This window comes from Myodes glareolus, chromosome 26, assembly GCF_982192425.1.
Source record: "Myodes glareolus chromosome 26, mMyoGla1.1, whole genome shotgun sequence".
NCBI lineage: Eukaryota > Metazoa > Chordata > Mammalia > Rodentia > Cricetidae > Myodes > Myodes glareolus.
The window spans coordinates 5,750,146-5,771,097 of record NC_142051.1 but is presented as its reverse complement, the minus strand read 5'-3'; the positions used below and the strand labels follow the sequence as shown (position 1 = coordinate 5,771,097).

At 45.1% G+C, this 20,952-nt stretch overlaps 1 protein-coding gene across 2 annotated transcripts in view; it reads right to left on the bottom strand.

Annotated features, from left to right (window-relative positions):
• The window catches only part of C26H12orf56 (chromosome 26 C12orf56 homolog), a 63,462-nt gene that overhangs the window by 18,081 nt on the left and 24,429 nt on the right, over positions 1–20,952 (bottom strand). For both annotated transcript variants that reach the window (XM_085683134.2, XM_048418797.3), the window contains exons 4-8: positions 14,887–15,286; positions 12,092–12,165; positions 8,185–8,329; positions 4,115–4,221; positions 2,963–3,052 (exon numbers count right to left, since the gene is read on the bottom strand). In XM_085683134.2, coding sequence (XP_085539260.2) covers positions 2,963–3,052; positions 4,115–4,221; positions 8,185–8,329; positions 12,092–12,165; positions 14,887–15,286 — 816 coding nt within the window. The remainder of the gene's footprint in view (positions 1–2,962; positions 3,053–4,114; positions 4,222–8,184; positions 8,330–12,091; positions 12,166–14,886; positions 15,287–20,952) is intronic.

The window sequence follows — 20,952 nt, the reverse complement described above, 5'->3', positions numbered from 1 at the left end:
AAAATTCTTCACAGACCTCAAAAAAAAAAAAAAAAACCAGTACTTAACTTCATATGGAAAAACAAAAAACCCAGGATAGCCAAAACAATCCTGTACAATAAAAGAACTTCTGGAGGCATCACAATCCCTGACTTCAAACTCTACTACAAAGCTACAGTAATAAAAACAGTCTGGCACTGGCATAAGAACAGACAGGAGGACCAATGGAAACAAATTGAAGACCCAGATATCAATCCACACACCTATGAACACCTGATTTTTGATAAAGAAGCAAAAAATATAAAATGGAAAAAAGAAAGCACATTCAACAAATGGTGCTGGCATAACTGGATATCAACATGTAGAAGAATTAAAATAGACCCATATCTATCATCATGCACAAAACTCAAGTCCAAATGGATCAAAGACCTCAACATAAAACCAACCATACTGAACCTCATAGAAGAGAAAGTGGGAAGTACACTTGAATGCATTGGCACTGGAGACCACTTCCTAAATAGAATCCCAGCAGCACAGACTCTGAGAGAACAATTAATAAATGGAACCTCGTGAAACTGAGAAGCTTCTGTAAAGCAAAGGACACAGTCAACAAGACAAAATGGCAACCTACAGAATGGGAAAAGATCTTCACCAACCCCACATAGGAAAGAAGGCTGATCTCCAAAATATACAAAGAACTCAAGTAATTGGTCATCAAAAGAACAAACAATCCAATAAAAAAAAATAGGGTACAGACCCAAACAGAACTCTCAACAGAGGAATCTAAAATGACTGAAAGACACTTAAGGAAATGTTCAGCATCCTTAGTCATCAGAGAAATGCAAATCAAAACAACTCTGAGATTCCATCTTACCCCTGTAAGAATGGCCAAGATCAAAAACACTGATGACAACTTATGCTGGAGAGGATGTGGAGTAAAGGGAACACTTCTGCATTGCTGGTGGGAGTGCAAGCTAGTACAGCCCCTTTGGATGTCAGTGTGGTGATTTCTCAGAAAATTAGGAAACAACCTTCCTCAAGACCCAGTAATACCACCTTTGGGTATATACCCAAAGGTGTTCCATTATACCACAAGGACATGTGTTCAACTATGTTCATAGCAGCATTGTTTGTCATAGCCAGAACCTGGAAACAACCTAAATGCCCCTCGACCGAAGAATGGATAAGGAAGATATGGGACATTTACAAAATGGAGTACTACACAGCAGAAAAAAATAATGATATCTTGAAATTTGCAGGCAAATGAATGGCTCTAGAAAACATCATACTGAGTGAGGTAACCCAGACCCAGAAAGACAATTATCATATGTTCTCACTTATAAGTGGTTTTTAGACATAAAGCAAAGAAAAACCAGCCTGCAGTTCACAACCCCAGAGAACCTAGACAACAATGAGGACCCTAAGAGAGATGTACGTGGATCTAATCAACATGGGAAGTAGAAAAAGACAAGATCTCCTGAGTAAAGGGGGAGCATGGAGACCATGGGAGAGGGTAGGAGGGGGGGAGGAAGTGAGCAGAACAGAGATAAATATACAGTTTTTTTTAATTGAAACAATAAAAAAAGGTGATTAGCAGCCCATAGTCAACCAAAATCCTAGAAAAAAACAGTTCTCCTGTTTTCCAACTCAAAAAGCTAGTCCGATTCTTAATGTGCACGGTATTTCTAAACACACACACGATGTAGCATAGATCATTCATAATATCTACTGTTTCATCTGTGCTGTTCAAAATGGCTGGTCTTGGGGCAGGGAGTGTAATTCAATTGTCAGAGTGCCTTTTTATCACAGGCCCTGGGTGTGACCATCAGCACTGAGTAAACTGGGCATTAAGGCAGTGCCTACAGTCTGAGCCCTAGAGGGCATCAAGACAGGAGGGCCAGTTGACAGTTGTCCTGAACTACACGGTGTCATACCAGTGTAGGCACGTGAGGAAATCATAAACTCACTTTTGTGACTTTCCCGATCAAAAGAACGATCCTTTTTTATTTCTGTTACTCCTCTGTGAGTTTGTGTTGGTGTGTGTTGTACCTGCACTAGTGTGCTTGGGTGTGTTCCTGTGTTCATGCATGTGGTGGGCAGAGGAGGGAGTCGGCTACCTTATAGTCTACCACCTTCTCTCTTACTCCTTCAAACATGGTCTCTCACGGAACTTGGAGCTAGGTTGACTGTCGGCAGGCCACAGCAGCCTTCCCTTCTCTCCCCTCCTCAGCCCCGCACTGGGGTGATGGGGAAGCACGGCCTTGCCGGGCCTTTTATGTCAGTTCTGGGATTTGTACCCAGGTTCCAACACTGTCCCAGCAAGCTCTCTTATCCAGCAAGCATCACCTCAGTTCCAGAACATCCTTCTTAAAGCTTCCTCTGGATGTGGTGTTTGGAATGGCGCTCTGTTCTCTGCTCTATTTAAGTATAGCCTTTACTTTCACTAACAGTCTCTTTTCAAATCTAAGAGAAAGAACTCTAAAGTTCTAGGTCACTTGCTGTGATAATATATAAATCCGACTACGATAATACCAAAATACAAAAGAACATGGCTCATTTCAAGACTGCAGCAAGGTGGGTTGTTGAACTAACGAAGTTTCCACTCTGGGAAACAGAAAGAGGAAATGGAAAATGAACACGTCTTCTTTATTTCCTCAAATGGAATTTAATTTGAAATCCACCTCTTCTAACAACTGACTTAATTTAAAACTCTCTGGGACAACAGTTCTGGTCAAACTGTAGCTTCATCCAGAATAGAGACTCCTAGGATTGACAGCAGACCATCCCAACAATTGAATGGGTTTATTATTCAGAGTGTTTTTATTATTATTTATAACATATGGATTTTAGATATATTACACTCTATTTTAGAATACACTCTTCCCGGTTCATGTGCCAATCATTAAGAGCAATGGCAGAGACTACATCATCCCAAAGTCTTCTTAAAACACAAAACAACAACAACAACAACACACACCCTTACTTCTTAGCTGCCAGTGTGCTCAATCGTGATGATTCAATTTCTGTTTCTCTGAACATCAGTCCTAGGGTCTGTATAATTTCAATACATGCCCTAGGAAATAAGAGAAAACACAAGCAATGAAAACGGCACGGTTCCCCAAGGTCAGAATCCCACAAAAGCAGTAAGCCTTGAGAGAGCTGCTTTCAGATACTTCTGAGCCAAAGAGCATCGAGTTCTGCATGTCTGATTGCCAGCCCTGGCTACATACCCAGTCTGGGGCTGCTACGTAGGAGATGATCAAAATGTGCCTACTGACTAAGAGCTTCACATCAGGATCAAGGCACAGGCCTAAGTATTTTTGAATGCATATTTTTCCAGTGATCTATTTTCAAGTATTTGCATGTGTATACCTGAATGTAGGCCTGTGCACACGAGGGCAGGTGCCCACAGAGGCCAGGAGCATTGGATCCCTGGGAGCTGGAGTTGCAGGGTGTGAGTTGCCAGACGCAGGAGCTGAGAATTGAACTTGGGTCCTCTTAAGAGCAGGTTGTGCTCTTAGCCACTGAGCCACACCTCCAGCCCCTACAGTTCATTTTTTTCAGTAGGTAAATATATCTGTCTCAAGGTAGCTATTTCCCCATTTGGGAGCAGTCACTATTACTGATTTCTTGTGTATGCGCTGAAAATTTTTAAATTCACGTGAGAGTATGGCATGGTGCAGTGTCTAGGGTCCTAACATTTGGGAAGCAGAGGTTTGAGACCAGCCTGTCTATGTAGTAAGTTCTAGGGTGGTTCCGATTGCAAGACCGGATTCAAAAAAAATCAAATAACAATAAAGAAAAACTTTTGAAATTTAAAAATCTATGTGAAGCAAAAGTTGAAGCACTACTAACTATATACTATAGTGCATATATTTCGTCTAGTATCTTCCGTTATCTTTAACACCTCACAACGCTGGTTCTCAACCTTCCATGTGGCAATCCTTTAATAATCCTCACGTTGTGGTGACCCCCAACCAAAAACCTATTTTATTGCCACTTTATAACTATAATTTTGCTACTGTTATGAATCATAGTGTAAACACCTGATATGTAGCCCCAAAGAGGTCACGACACACAGGTTGAGAACCTCTGCCTTACAGGGCTAATAGCCGATTGTGTGCTTCGTACTTACACCAGCTCATTGGCCCTTTGGCTTTTATTTTGAAGTGCAGTCTTATTCCGAGACTCTGGCAAATACTCATGAAGTTTGTTCACTAGAAAGTAGAAAAGCTCACTGGTCTGCAAGAGAGGGGAAGGAAATAATGAAGATGCCAGTTAAAGCTCCGTCCACACATAAAAGGACAATGAAATCATCTCTTCGATTCAGGAAGAGACTTACAACAGTTTCTTTAACACTAGCAGAATTCAAACAGAAAACATTTTTTAATATTTATTTACTTATTTATTATGTATTCAATATCCTGTCTGTGTGTATGTCTGCAGGCCAGAAGAGGGTACCAGACCTCATTACAGATGGTTGTGAGCTACCATGTGGTTGCCAGGAATTGAACTCAGGACCTTTGGAAGAGCAGGCAATGCTCTTAACCACTGAGCCATCTCTCCAGCCCAGAAAACATATTTTTTCGCTCACTGCCATCCAGGTGGGACATCAAGATCCAGGGGACTTCAGTTCGTCCTGGCCCAGGCACTGATGAAGGTCATCCAGAAGTAAGTGGGAAGTCATTGTGAGGCCGTGAACAGCGCTGAACAACACTAAACCGAATGTGCTGTGTGATGACGGTGTGAGAATAGCCAGTAAAAGCAGTGGGGAGCAGACGAACGCCTCTGATGCTGCCTTTGAAATACAGATTGTCATTTTTATCCAAACAAACGCTTACGTTTGAGAAACTCGCGTTTCTGTGTTCCTATTCAAGTTCACGAGCTAAGCACGAACATTAGTGCCGTATATAAAACCAGACAAGTCGATACAAGAAGTGTGCAATGGCTCCTTTCTCGTCCCGTTGTTCACTGTCTCCCTGAGCCTGTGGAGACTAGAGACAACTTACACTATTTAGATGGTGGCACGGGCTGGCTGGGGAGGTCGGAATAGGGCGTCAGAGTCCCTGGAGGTAAAGACACATGTGGGGGCTGGGGTCTGAACTCCAGCCCTCTGCACGATCAGTGTTCTCTCCTAACTGCCGCACCATCTCTCCTGCCCCACAAAGTTGATTTTTAAAGAAGAAATGGAGATGTAAATCTTGATTTTCTTGCCCAGAACCAAAAATTGGATGTACGACTACTCTCCCTACTTCTGTGTGAGCTCTAGGGGATGTTGCCCAGGCTCTGGTAAAGCCAGGGCTTTAGCTGGGGCCATGAAGTATAATCTTTGAAATAGAAAGGTTAATCCTCCTGAAAGGATTTGAGGACGTTGTCTCCTTAGCCATAGATGCCAACTTTGTGTAATGAACATGGGCACTGATTTGCGTTATGTCAAAGAGAGACAGCAAAGATAAAACTCTGGGATGTCCACGGATTTGTATGGTCAGGACCACAGAGGAGCCACGAAAGCATGCGAAGACTGTGTGCCCTCTGTGTGTGTCCTCTCTCCACATAACCCATGTTCCACAAGCTGAATTTAAAGTCTCTCTAGTCCAGCTACTGGCACTATGCTGAAGAATGGCTAGGCTTTTCAAGTGTGAGACATGAAATGGGTGGTTTCCGTCCTAAATTTCAGAACAGACTAACTTGTCACAAGAGAATAAGAGTTCTATTTAATAAAAACTGCTTCCAAGATGGCATATGCATGCATTGTGTTGGGCCCGAGCATGCTGTGGTAGGCACCTGAGCCAACCGCTAGTGTAACCATGCTTGATTCTTGAGGATAGGAACCCTGTCTTAACCCCACTCCCATGTCTAACGCCTGTGACCTTGTCTCGCACTGATTAGGAATATAATAAATGTTTGCTGTGTTATTAAATGCTGTGGGCGATGCTGGAAATTGTCAATCCCCATCATGGTAGCCACTGGCCATGGGGGCTATTTAAATTAACTAAAGTTAAAATTCTACTACCTCTGTCCTTGGCCACCTCCAAGAGCAGATGGTGTCTCCTGAACTGGGCCCCACAGACTAGAAACAGCAAAGAGTCATGGGCACAGACTAGGTCCAGAAACCAAAAGGAACAAGGTACCCGGCTCCTCACTGGGGAAAACGGGGAAGAGAACAATGGCAACTGAGCAGAGCCTTGCAGGACAGATCGGCCTTTACTGAGGGGGAAAAATGGAAGACACGTACTACAAAAAGAACAGAGGAAAGGATGGGACCGGAGAATACTACCTGGTGTTCAAGTCATCACACCCAGCTCAGGGTGGTGGTGGTGCACACCTTTAATTCCAGCACTTGGCTGAGGCCGAGGCAGAGGCAGGTGGATCTCTGTAAGTTCAAGGCCAGCCTAGTCTACAAAGCTAGTTCCAGGACAGGCTCCAAAGCTACACAGTGAAACCCTGTCTCAAAAAACAAAAAGCAAAGCAAAACAAACAAACAAAAAATAGGTGGAGAGATAAAGGTTGGCTTGGATGAGCTCAGCCTGTCCTCACCCTTTCTCTGACATCTTTCCGCTTCACGACAGTGCCACCTACTGATCAGGCCTGCTTTTAAACTGGAGGTGTTTAAATGGCCAGGCCAGCACTGCCAATAGCTACACACTTTCTCCTATCCAACCCCAGGCAGTATGCGTCCTCCTACTTAAAACCCCACTTCAAATCCTGCATTCCGGTTGTCCTAGCACGCTTCTCTGGGCTCTGCCGACCAGTCCTCTTCGAGTGTCTGGTTCTACATTTGACAATCTTCTGTGTCGTTCCCTGGAGAACCTGCTTCTGCACCCTCACCAAGCGGGACCTCATGGTACTAAGTGATGACTTGATGCTCAAGGGTGATTTGACGGGGCACTGAGCTTCCATCTCAGTTTGCCCACTCCTCTTTAGAGGTGACTCTCACTCGTGGGCTCTAACCCTTCTTAGGAGAAGCGACGGCTGGATCAGTTCCCTGAGCACCTTTCCTAGCCAGATCATGGCTCCCGCTGATTACCCTGCCCTGCTAAAAACAAAGGCCCTTTTAGATACTATAGTCATGTGTTTGTGTGTCATAAGGAAGTCTACAGAAGGTCTTTGAGCAAACAAATCTATATGATTAGGATAGATTAAATTGACAGTACACAGGCGGGGGCGTCTGCAGTTTCCTTGGGTAGGAGAAAATCCAATTCCCTTAGCTTTTCTGTATGAATTCCATTTTCATAATCAACATCCTTGGTTATTTCAGTGCCTAGTGTCTACCTCTGTATTTCCTCACAACCCTGTGAAGTCTTAGAGTCAAAGTGTGCATGGTGTGTTCCTAATAGGATCTATGACTCTTGACCATTTTAGAGTCAGCGCAATCCCCTTGCCCTGCTGCCGTACACTGACCTGCTATTCTCTAGCTGTTTCTCATATCATTGGGGTAGTTGGCCACCTTGAGTTGCCTGAGGCTGTCCCAGATAACCCATGTCCCAGGGACATCCTTAGACCCACCCACACTAAGACAGCAGGCTTCTCTCATCTGGAAAACCAAGTTGGCTATTCCCCTGCATACACAGCACCTCACAGTGAAGTCACGTTCACTGCTTGAATGGCTGAGTATTTGTGTAATTCACGGCTGTTCATTAAGAAGGCGGCGGGGGGTGTGTGTGTGTGTGTGTGACATGTGTGGCCAGGGGCGCTGCGGTGGCCTTATGCACACTCACCATTTATCGCTGTGACATCTTAACACCTTCCAATCATAACTGAGAACGAAGCACTTTTAACTTACCTTGTGAGAATCAAGCTACTGGGATTTCCTGGGATCACATTTTTTTTTTATAAAAAAATACCAATCCTGTATTTAAAAGCATTTTTAAAATATATATTCCTACTAAAGAAAAATTTGTTAAACTCTCCTTTTCCTCCATCACACATACCAAAACTTCCCTCTACCACCTCTCCTTGGACAATACTAAGCAGCCTGCTTCAGTCACTTTGTACAGTGGCTCCATTTCATTCTATTGTCCCCCATATGCAAACATATTATCAATTGTTTCACAAAATTTTACATATTAAAACATGACTACATTAAATATAATCGACATTTTTAAAATACAACATCAGAATACAACTTGCATTTCTACTTTGATTTGCACTTAAATTTGATAACCAGATAAAACAAGTTTTAAAGATGAGGAACAAGATACTTACTTTCCAGAAAAGTCTTTTTAGGATAAAATTTCTCTGGGCTGCTATTCTAAGTTCCGTGATTAAACTCAGAATCTTCCTCAGAGTGTTGTCTTGAAGAAAAAGTTCAGATTTCAGCTGACTGAAGTGCTTGATTTTCTCCTCGGATCTACCGAAACACACGCACAAAGATTCAGGTAAAACGTAAAAAATGGCAGTTCCCAAATATCACAGTTATTGACAAGTCTATAAAAGTTTGAGGCTGGTAGAATCTGAGGCGAACTTTGAACTCCTAGACTTAGAACTGAGAAGCAGGGAAACCCCACCCCCACAAAATGGTGCCCATCACTCCCTAACTCACTTTCACCCCGCCCTTGACCAGCTGGCAGGCACGCTCTTGCTGTCTCTGCAAGACTCTTGCAAACTCCTCGGTGGGCTCATTTATATCATTAGCACAGTCCGGAGCCCTGGGTAAAATTATTTGTGTAATCTTTTCCTTCCATCAATTTCTTCGCTAAGTAAGTGTATTTATAAAGAAATTTCCATATCATTGCTTAACAGGGAAACCAGGATCATCACTTGGCACAAGTGGCCGGCAGCTGTAAACACGGCGTGCAGGCTACACACACTCTGACAGACATCTGTGTTTGACAGGGTGCCGCTCGGCAGAAAGCACAAAGCGTCAAGCTAAGAAGTGCTTGCTGACGAGCAGTAAGAACTGCTCTTCCACCATGGAGATCAAAGTTCCCTCCCTCTGTGTGGGTGCCACTGGAAATTTTCTCCATCCTTGACCCCATATGGTGTAGGAGGTCCTTCTGTATTTGTGTTGCTTTCATTGGTTATTAAAGAAACTGCCTTGGCCTAGTTGATAGGGTGGAACTCAGGTAGGCAGGGAAGACAGAACAGAATGCTGGGAAGAAGAGCAGAGTCAGGGAGACACCATGGTTCTCCTGCCTGAGACGGACGCTGGTTAGACTCATGCCGGTAAGCCATAGTCAAGTGACGATACAAATTATTAGAAATAGGTTAAATCAAGATGTCATAGTTAGCCAATAAGAGGCTAGAGATAATGGGCCAGGCAGTGATTTAATGAATACAATTTCTGTGTGATTATTTTGGGAGTAAGCTACTCGGGCAGTGCTCATACAACACCCATAGGTCTCCACTCTTCAGGAAGCAGGCACTGAAAGACCATGAGTTCTCCTTAGAGAAGACAGCTATGGCTGAGGTCCAGCTTAAAAATCTCAGTTTTTCCACTTGATTAAACAGTCACAGGAGTGAATTTTGCAGATGACATGTTCAAGTACGAATAGGTTGGACAACCCTGTCTCAGATCTTTTCCTGAAGCCACAGGCCAGTGCAGCCTCTCTTCCACTGAAGTTCCATTTATTTTTGTTATTTTTAAGTGTGTGTGTGTGTGTGTGTGGACATGAGTGGAGGTGCCCTGGAGGTCAGAGGCAGCAGATCCCACAGAGAAGCAGGGGACAGGCCACTGTGAACAGCCCCATGTGAGTTCTCAAACTGAACTGGGGTCAGCTACAAGAACAGTCTACCCTTTTAACCCCTGATCCATCTCTCTAGACCATCCACATTGCAGCCCCCCCTCCTGTACTGTAGTAATCTCATTTTACCTATCGTAATTATTTGTGACCCTCAGCTGAATTTTGGCATCTTGCACAAAAAATGTCTTCAGGGGAGACATGGGGATGACTCTGCAGAGTAAGGCATTGGGGTGAAGCAGACGCAGCCTGTGTTCAATCCTGAGGCATCATAGCAAAGGAGAGTACTGACTCTTGAGAGTTGTCTTCTAAGCCAGGCATGGCAGTGCATGCCTTTAATCCCAGCACTCAAGAGGCAGAGGCAGGAGGATCTCTGTGTTTGAGGGCAGCCTGGACTATGGAGTGAGTTCCAGGACAGTCAAGGGCTGTTACACAGAGAAACCATGTCTCAAAAAACAAACAAACAAACAAACAAACAAAAAGTTGTCTCTGTCTTCCACATACATACCATGGCAAGTGAATGCAACACACACACACACACACACACACACACACACACAATTCTTTTTAAAATGGACCTCATGTGGCGCTGTGCTCAGATATCACAATTGGCACTAGAAGGGCCACCCACTGGTTATGTGGCAAGCTCCCAGCTGGGCTCACTGATGGAGCTCCTGCTGCCCTGCACAGACTGAGCTGGGAGACCTCGTAGCTTTAGTATAGAAGGAAGAGAGGGGAAGAGCCCATCTAAGCTCCACGTGTAATTTACTGAATATCTGTGTGTAAACTATCATCAGGAGGAACAGTTCGTGTTCTCTATAGATGAGTGGACTCAACACTCTTGACTTCAGGTCAAAACAACTTTATCACCTCCTGCAGAGACCTGGATACAGCCATTTGCCCCACTACTATATGCAATGTTGACCCTCCTTAAAGAGCGTCTGATGCTCTCCTCAAGGCAGCCAACAAGCCTTCCTTATTAAACCCAACCTCTGGAAGAAGAGATGGAGTCCTTCCCAGTGGGAAAGCTAGAGAAGAGATTATCAATATAATTTCAGCAATAGCAATCCCACAGGCAGGAAACCAATGACTGGGAGCATGAGGGCCGAGGCCAGACCCTATATGGGCTCTATTATTAAGCTGGATACCAACTATAGGGAAGTTGATAGCCTCTCTGGACCCAGTTGTCAGGTCTGTACAATGGAATGACAGCCGCACCCATTGGCCTACAATGCTTCAGTGACCACCTTCCCTGGCTCAAGTATTTAATACATGGTTATCTCTAAATAAAACTGGAAAAAGTTTGAGGTCCTATTTCCCTATTCATCCACTTCTGGTTCCTGTATTTCAATTTCAAAGGCTATAAAATCTTTATACTCTCTTGAGAACTCCAGAAACAACAGAGATAAAGTTTCCACAAATGTAGAGTACATTTTACTATAGAATCAGCCTCAGCTACCATTTAAATAAAGTGCCAGGAGGTGGAGAGGTGGCCCAGTAGTTAGGAGCACTGGCTGCTCTTCCAGAGGCCCAGGGTTAATAGTCAGCACCCACACGTTGGTTCACAACTGTCTCTGCCTCCAGTTCCCAAGGACCCAACACCCTCCTCTGCTTTGATCCACTGAAGATTGCAGTAAATTTATTCTTTCTTCAAAAGTTGCAAAAAATATGGTAATTTTCTAATTCTATTAAATCTGCATTCATTGGCTGGATTGCAACAAAAGGTAATTTGCCATCACCAGCTAGGGCCACTTGGTAACCCAGAAGTGTACAGGAAAGGCTCCATTCCCACCACTTGTTAGCTGTTTACAGAGAAAGGGGCTGGTGCTCAGTGTCCTCACGTCCACTGTGTTCTATCTCTGCACGGGGGGGGGGGGGGGGGGGGACACCTTCTACAATGCCCGACACACATCTGCTCACTGTGCTTCAGGCACCCTAGTCCTGTGCCCTCTGGGACTCAACCTGTGTCAATGAATACGGGTTTGCAGACCTAAAATTTATGGCAGATGTTGAGTATAAATATGGCAGTCAACCACACACAACACACAAATGCGGGCACACACACATACACTCACACATATACACACATACACGAGCACACTCACATTGCGTGAAATTGCTTGCATACACACCACGCACATGCATGAGCCCACGCAGGCACTCATGCACACACACATGCACACACGTGCACACACACAAGAATGTACACGCACACACACACACATACACATGCATGCATGCATGCACACACTCACACATGCACACTGTCATACACATCACACATATGCACACAGACATGTGCACGCACACATGCATATGCATGCACTCACACACGTACACATGCATAATTCACACATATGCACAGCACAGAGCTAGAAGAAGAGACGAGCAGAGCACAGTCTCCCATGAGTCTGTCACACAGGGCGCCTCACCTGTATGGCTTTGGAGTCCCACTGACGAGACTGTCTTCACTGGAGCGTAGGGGATCTTGTGAAAGGGTAGCTCTCTGGAAGAGGAAGAGAGCAGGGACTGTCGGAACGTTTGTCTGCTAAAAATAATCTCTAGTTCTGATCGATGTCATATACCCGCTCCCTAATCCTGCCTATGGCATTCCATGTGCGTCACTTATGTGACTCATTCTGACATCCGATAGCAGCGCAAGGAACCTTTTCAGGATTACTAAAGATTTCAGTATAACAGTTTTCACTATAAAATGATTTACTCATGTTCGAGTCTGCTGCACACGTGTTAAAATTAGAGCAATGCGGTGACTGGCATGGCCTTTGCTCAAGGAGAGCATGTAAATTTTGTTTTTTCTGTTACTGTTGCTGCCTTGAGACAGGGTCTTGCTTTGTAGCTCTGGGCTGGAACTCACTATGCAGACCAAGGCTGAACGCAAACCTTCAAAGATCTTCCTGCCTCAGCCTCCCAAACGCTGGGGTTCAAGGCACATGCTACCAGGCCTGGCCAAATTCTTTATTTTATAAATGACTTACCAAGTTCAGTTAGAAGTTTTATGCCTGCAAACACAAGTATTCTTGTAGTGGGCTCAGGCTTAGCTCCTATCGACACTTGGCTGCCTGTAACTCCAGTTCCAGGGATCCCAAAGCCCTTTCCTGACCTCTTAGAATTCCTGTACACATGGAGTTCCCAAACAGACACTCAGACATAAATAAATAAAGGAAAATATTTATATAAATTGCAAAATTTAAAAGTTAGTTAAGTTTTGATTTTTAAAATTAGAACTTATGAGATTTTTCTTTTAGTAGATCAATTTTTCTCTGTTTAGGATTTGTTTGCATTTTTAACTTGGAAAAAACTTTTAGAAAAAGATTTAGAAAGGAATTTTAGATATTCTGATCCTTGTTAAATGTACTGTTAAGAAAAAAACTTAGTTGCCTTGTATTTCACTTTTCTAAGCCACTTATAAAACTCCTTTTTAACTAATTTGCTCTATACAAAATGTTTCACAGTTATTAAAATTTTGTTGGAAGAATATTAACAAAAATTAGTAATCACCAAAGATAACTCTCTCTCTCTCTCTCTCTCTATATATATATATATATATACATATATATATTTAAGATCTATTTATATATTTTATGTATATGAATCAAATCCCTTGATAGATGGTTGTGAGCCACTATGGTTCCTGGGAATTGAACTCAGGACCTCTGGAAGAGCAGCAAGTGCTCTTAACCCCTGAGCCAGCTCTCCAGTCCCTCAAATATATTTTTGGTACTTTTTTTGTTGTTGTTGCTGCTGTGTCTTTGTTTCTTTGCAATGGGGTCTTACCATGTAACTCGGCTGTCCTGGGGCAGGCTATGTAGACCAGATTGACCCTGAGTTCACAGAGATCTGCCTGCCCATGTCTCCTAAGTACTTGGACTTAATCACGCATCCCCTGCGAGCTAGTAAATCATTTATAAACTAATCTTTGTGTAGCTAAGGCTCCTTAGCTGAGAGCAGGATGTAGCTCAGCCATCAAGTGCATGCCCACCATTGTTTTATCACCAAAAGTGAGAGTTCTGGCTAAAAGTTCCCTACCAAAACAGTTGCCTGTAATACTGAAGAAAATGCTGAAATTTTTCTGTGCTTCAGTAGCCTTGTTTTAGCTGGCATGGTGGTCTTGTGCCCATAATCTCGGGACTTGGAAGGCTAAGACAGAACTATTACTGCAAATTCAGGGCTATTCTGTCTTACAGAGTGAGCACAAGAAGAAGAAAGAAAAAAGAGACAAAGGAAGGAATGGAGGAAGGGAGGGAGGAAAGGAGGGAGGGGGAGAAAAGGAGAGGAAGGAGGGAGAGAAGGAGAGGAGGGCGAGGGAAGGAGAAGAAGGGAGAGGGAAGAGAAAGGAAAAGGAAAACAGAGACTTAGACAATATCTGAATAAAATAAAGATAATTCTCACAATTGCTGTTAGACCAGTGCAATAAGGAAATACAGAACAGGGGCCTTGGAGATGGCTCAGTGGGTGAGGACACTTGTTCCCCCAGCCTGAGCTGGGTCTTCAGAACCTACGTAAAGAACGGCTCCACGAAGCTGTCTTCCACACGTGCGCCCCTCCCGTATCGCACACTTGCATGAACACAATAATAGCAAAGATTTGAAAAAGTGAATACAGGAACATATTGACAATGTTGAATTTTATCTGAGTCTGTGTTACCCAGCTAACTGCAACCCCCTGGAAAGGCTCCATCACGACCGTCCTTGCTTCCTTGCCGCCTGACAAACCCAGGGTCTTCCTCCTTCCCTGAGATACCTACACCTCTCTCTCTCTCTCTCTCTCTCTCTCTCTCTCTCTCTCTCTCTCTCTCTCTCTCATAACTGTTTTGCCTGAATGTATATGTGTGCCACATACATGCCTGGTTCCCAAGGAGGTCAGATTAAAAAGGCATCAGATCCCCTGGAAGAGGAGCTACCGATGGTTATGAGCCACGATGTGGGTGCTGGGAATCAACCCCAGGCCCTCTGCAGGAACAACAGTGCTCTAAACCACAGAGTTAGCGCTCCATCCCATTCATTAACAAGCATTTCTCCTTACTGCAAACACTTGAATAAAATCTCCCCTTACTAGTTTGGCATATTCTTACCTATCACAATGATCTTAAATTCCAAGGCTAAATTCCCCAAACAGAGAGAGAACAGCAAAGCCTGCTTGCCGCCCCCCACCCCCCGCCACCCCCAGAAAAGCAAACACACTGGGGCTAGCTTGTGAGGGCACTTACTATAATGTAGTTGTTCCACGAGCTCTTTAAGTGCCGAAATATGGATGAGGTTTCAGAAATAATGTACAGATGAAGCTCCGCCTCCTCCTTCTCTAGACTGGAGCTGCCCTGTGAAGGAGGACCTGGGAGAGAATTCCCTAAGCGCAGCTCATTCCTGCTCCTATCAAGCCTGACAAGGCTTTCACTTGGGGAGTCTTTGTGACTTGAAAGCTCCTGCCCTTCTGTGCCTGACGCAAAAGGCGGCCAGCCAGCAGCCTGGCCTGTAGCTGCCGTAGGCTGGCAGCTCCTAGAGGGAGTAGGCAAAGGCCGAGGGACACCGTGGCCAGGAAGAGACAGCTGGTCGAGGTCTGAAGGACAGGGCGTTGAGTCCTTGAATGGCGTGCTGCTCTCCTGGTGGGACCTGTGAGCAAAACGAGTATGAAACATGATACTTAGAATTTAACAGTGAGGGACCAAGAGAATCCAGCCGCCAGTTTCAGCAGTCTGTGACTCTGAAAGCAACTGTGTTATGTCAATGCAACGCTATCATGAGAGGGGAGGGACCAGACCGCATTTGCTGCTATGGTCTGAATCTGAATTGTCATGTAGAGTGCCTGCTCCCCTGCTGTGGCATCATTTTGAGGGCTATCGAGCCTTTCAGCCACGTGGCCTGGTTGGCAGAAGTAGGTCACAGAGGTGGGCCTCTGATCGCCATACCTGGCCTTGGCTCTGGCCTGCTTCTCTGTTCCCTGGTTTACCACCATGTGAACAGGCCCCAAAACACACTGCTACTGCCAAAGACTGAACCACTTTGCCATGCCTTTCCCTCCATAGTGGGCCGAAACTTCTAAAACCATGAGGCATAACAAATCCTTCCTTCCTTCCATCATTCCTGTCAAGTATTTTGTCAAAGCAATGGAAATGGTAAGCAATATGCTTGATACTGCTACTGACTAATGGAAACGGTGTGGCTATCTCTTAGTGTGCTCTTTCACTTTAATGCATACATACATACATACATACATACATGCATACATACATACATACAATCCCACGAATGTCATACTATTGCTGTGAAGAGACACCATGATCACAGCAACTCTTATAAAGGAAAATTTTTAACTGGGGTGGCTCATTTACAGTTCTGAAGTTTAGTCCATTATCGTCACGGCAGCAAGCAAGGTGGCATGCAGGCAGACATGGTGCTGCAGAAGGAGCTGAGACTTCTTACACCTTGACTCACAGGAAACCGGAAGTAGTCTGAGACACTGGGCAGTATCTTGAGCATAGGAGACTGCAAAGCCCTCTCCACAGTGACACACTTCTTCAACAAGGCCAACAAGGCCACACCTCCTAACAGTACCACTCCTTTGGGGTCATCATCTTTCAAACCAGTGCACATATAAAGAAGCACTTTATTAAATTTCTGTTTTTGTTATTATTTTTATTTTTGAGTCAGGGTCTCACTACGTAGCACTGGTAGATCTGGAGCGCACTACGTGGACCTGGCTGGCCTTGAACTCCCTGGGATCCACCTGCCTCTGCACCACCACACCCTGCACTGGCATTTTTTATGCTGGACACTTTGGGCCTTCTTGGAGACTCAACACTTGCGCTGAAAGAACTTTTTCATTTTAGTTTAACCTGATTGTTCTTTCACTGTAACACTTAGTGTATCCTGTAAGGGAAAAATGCAGAGATGCAAAGAGGGTTCTCTTCTAATGCTTTCTTTAACTTGTAGTCTTCTGCTTTCTAAGTGTTGTCTAGCAGTCTCAGCCCCTTTCCCCGGAACCAGTGTCCCACCCTTAGCTTCTCCACTCTTGACTTCACCCCAACTTTTGCACTCTGCCACAGAGCAAATAAGCTAGAAAATCTGAGCTACAGAGTCACAGCATGGAAAGGCATCCTGGGAGGCCCAGTGGGGTCCCGGCTCTCTGCTAAACACTGGAGGGCGCTGTGTTGGACTATTCTTGTAGGAGGCTGCCTGTTCATTCCTGGCTGCTCAGACCCGAAATAATTACTCAGAAACTATATTATTTGCAATACTGTTTGACTATAGGTTAAGCATATTGCTAGCTAGCTCTTACATCTAGAATTAACCTATTTCCATTATTTTGTATTTTACCATGAGGATCATGGCCTACCAGCAAGGTTCCCCTCTGGCGGCTACATGCCGTCTCCTGACTCTGCCTTCTCTCTCTCTCTCTCTCTCTCTCTCTCTCTCTCTCTCTCTCTCTCTCTCTCTCTCTCTCTCTCTGCCAGCTTGGCTATATTCTGTTAAGCCACTGGCCGAAAGCAGCTTCTTTATTAACCAATAAAAGCAACACATATACAGAAGGACTTCACACACCAGACTATCCTATGTTAGAGTTTAGCAGATGCCAGAAGGCAGTGATTTGTGCTAAGTGCCTTGAAACCAAACTCAACCTCACTCAGCATCAGGAGGACAGCCTTCCACTCTGATCCTCCACAGATGCTGTGGTCTTTGTTTTCTGTTTCTGCTTTCTTTGGTCTTTTCCTCCTCTGTTCATCAGAATACTTTTACTTTATAGAACGAGGCTGTGGTTGGTTCTAGAATCACAAATAAAGCCAATTAGATCTTTAAACTTTTGGGGCTGGGGAGATGGCTCAGTGGTTAAGAGCTACTGTTGCTCTTGCAGAAGACCAGAGATTTGTTCCCAGTACTCACACCAGATGGCTTACAACCGCCTGTAATTCCAGCTCAATGATCCTTTTTCAACAATGCCTTCTTCTGGTGTCCCCAGGCACCTGCACACACATGGGTATACACACACCAACACATACAAATAAAAATAAAAATTTTATGTGGTAATTTTGGTATTAGACACTTTAATTGGCTTTGAACCCTTAATCTGAGAGGAGGAATAATGGCTGCACCAACTGCAAAGGTTTCTGTAAGGAACAGATACGAAAAGACCTACGAAGTGTTTGAGACACTGGAACTGCAAGTACCAACTATTAACATCTCCAATTAATGGCTTATGTTTTTATAGTAAGGGTGCCTTTCTTTTTTGTAGGATTAGAACCTCCCAAAAAAAACTGGAAAAGTACTTTTTTTAATTTGTTCTTAGATTGGGGGGGGTATTTTATCTTAATATCTATGTACATAGGTGTTTTGCCTGCATGTCTATCTGAGTACCACATGTGTGCCTTGTGTAGTCCAGAAGAGGTCATCAGATCCTTTGGAACTGGACTTCCAGACAGTTCTGAGCTGCCATATGGGACCTGGGAATGGAACCTGTGTCCTCTGCAAGAGCAGCCACTGGCTCACTCTCCGCACCTCAACACCTGTGGCTACAGCTGAAACGTCACTCGTCTAAAATTTAGGCAGCAGCTGCTTTAACTTAGTAACAACATCTACACGGCGGTTATGAAACGGTCACAACGTTTCCCTTGGGTAACACTGAAGCACGGTAAATACTGAGGTGTGCACAGTATTTACTGTGCGTTGAGTTTCAGAATGAGGTGTAAGCAGCTGCCGGGAACATTCACTGAGATGGGCAAACACTGCTGAGAGCTTGATGTTCCCATAGTGACCGGATTCCAACGCTTACCAAGTCTTTGTCTCCTGAATTTATATACTGCCACAATACTATGGAAATTCAGTGCGTATGAAAGGGGGGAAGCCCCTCCTTCTCCAAAATGCCTGCTATCACTGGGAATTCTTAGAATAAAGAGAAGGACCTATGACCGTCGAGAAGGAAGGGAGACGACGTGGTCATCTTTTCTACTGTTGCTATACCTGTTTTTACCTGTGTATGTGTATGAACACATGTGTGCAGGTACCCACAGAGGCCCTGGGGTGGTACTGGAATCACAGGAGCTGGAGTCACAGGTGGTTGAGGGTCACCCAACATCGATGCTGGGAACCAAACTCCAGTTGTCTGCAAGGACAGCAAGCCTTCTTACCCACTGGGCCATTTTTCCAGCCCCTCTTTTGTTATTTATTTCAGTGAGCTCTGCCCTAGTAACATTATTTCCTTCTTTCTTGATTTGTAATATTGTTCAGTTAAAGTAGGATGTGCTTGCAATGAAGTCTTGGGAAGGAAATATGAATACAGTCAAAGAAAGGCAAAGCATCTCTGTACTCATGGGGTTTGAGCCCTGGAGCTCAATGTCAAGATGCCCCATCTATGGGAGACATACAGTCACTTAAGTCTGAAGGACACATCCAAAGCCCTATGTGTGAGAAACCTTCAGATTATATTGCTGCTACTACATCACATGAGATCATGTGTCACCCATCATACTTTCCACATTTAGGGAACCTGCTTTTAAATGTGTGGACCACATGATGCAATTCACATGCCTTCCTCTTACAGATACTGCATGGACTTGCTCCAGTGGCATCTCTAGAAATGGCAACCGGGAAGGTAAGAGCTCTAAACCAAGCTGCTAAACAAATCCAAGATTCCATTAACAATGGGAGAGCTTGGTTTTTATCCCCCTGACTCCCGGGTTTACAGAACTCTTCACCAGGCCAGAAGACACTTTTCCTAAAACAAAGGGGGCGGGCAAGGAGATGTTGCAGAGAAGGTAAGAATGTTTGCTGCACATGCATGGGAGGTGGGGGAACAGGAGGATCCCCAGAACCTCAGGAGGTGGGGGACAGGGACAGGAGGATCCCCAGAACCTCAGGAGGTGGGGGACAGGGACAGGAGGATCCCTGAGGACCTCAGGAGGTGGGGGACAGAGACAGGAGGATCCCCAGAACCTCAGGAGGTGGGGGACAGGGACAGGAGGATCCCCAGAACCTCAGGAGGTGGGGGACAGGGACAGGAGGATCCCTGAGGACCTCAGGAGGTGGGGGACAGAGACAGGAGGATCCCCAGAACCTCAGGAGGTGGGGAACAGAGACAGGAGGATCCCTGAGGACCTCAGGAGGTGGGGGACAGAGAAAGGAGGATCCCTGAGGACCTCAGGAGGTGGGGGACAGAGAAAGGAGGATCCCCAGAACCTCAGGAGGTGGGGGACAGGGACAGGAGGATCCCCAGAACCTCAGGAGGTGGGGGACAGGGACAGGAGGATCTCTAAGGCTTACAGGCTAGCTGTGTGAGACTGTTTCAGAGGGGGACATCTGACATCATCCTCTGGCCTGCACACATGCAAGGGCACACTCCCACAAAAACATAAACTCGCTCATGCACAAGTATGAACTTTAAAAAAAATTAAGATAACTTCCTGTGTTTTCTTTCTTAAGATCTATGCGTATATGGAAATATCCACTAACGAAGTTATCCTAAGGAGAGAGAAACCTAAACACTCATCGTCAGGGACCAGCCAGTTTTCCATTCCTTAGGGCTTGACAGCCCATTGTTTATTGCTATCCTGGAGCTGCGGCATTTCTCTAAGTCTGATGTCCCAAGATAGCAGCGTCCTTCTGACTGGCAGCTTTTCATAACTAGGCTTCAGCCTGCTTCTAAGAGGCGCTGAGAAGTTCTGCACCTGCGCATACCCTTCGTCCCTCTAATTAGTGTTTCCACCCAGCCTGCCTTTCGCTTAGGCTCCCGATTCTGAAGTCTAATTACGGAGCCGACACTGCGAGAACACGCTCAGAACGGAGACAACTCTGTCTGTCCCCGCGCCCTTTATGTAGAGACTCCCGATTCCACGTGTCAACACACCAGCTGTCGTGTTTGCAGAGCCTCTGGTCCCCACACCAGGCTGGGTATTTTCAGTCAGCTGCCCTGGTGCGACAGTTACAAACCTTCCCTGGGGTTCTAACGCAAACTGTAAACAGGCTTCTGTCCAGTAGCAGGAGTTGGACAATGTGAGTTTCAAACTTGGCTGCCCCATGAAGGGTACAGGATTCAGGGAGAGAAAACGAAGCTGTCCGACAAACATCAGAGCAGAGTCCCGTGCCCCACACACTCAGAGCCACCTGGGCCAACCCATGGCTTTTTCCTCTCGTTTCCTGTATCACTCGGGTTCAATTCTAAGCCCTGGCTGATTTTGCTCAGCAGTGTTCATCCAAGAGAGAACGCGAAGACAATAATTAGGCTCTGTGTGACTAGAGCAACAGATGAGAGAAGGGTGAACGAGTGTGAACTACCCCTGTGAACGAGT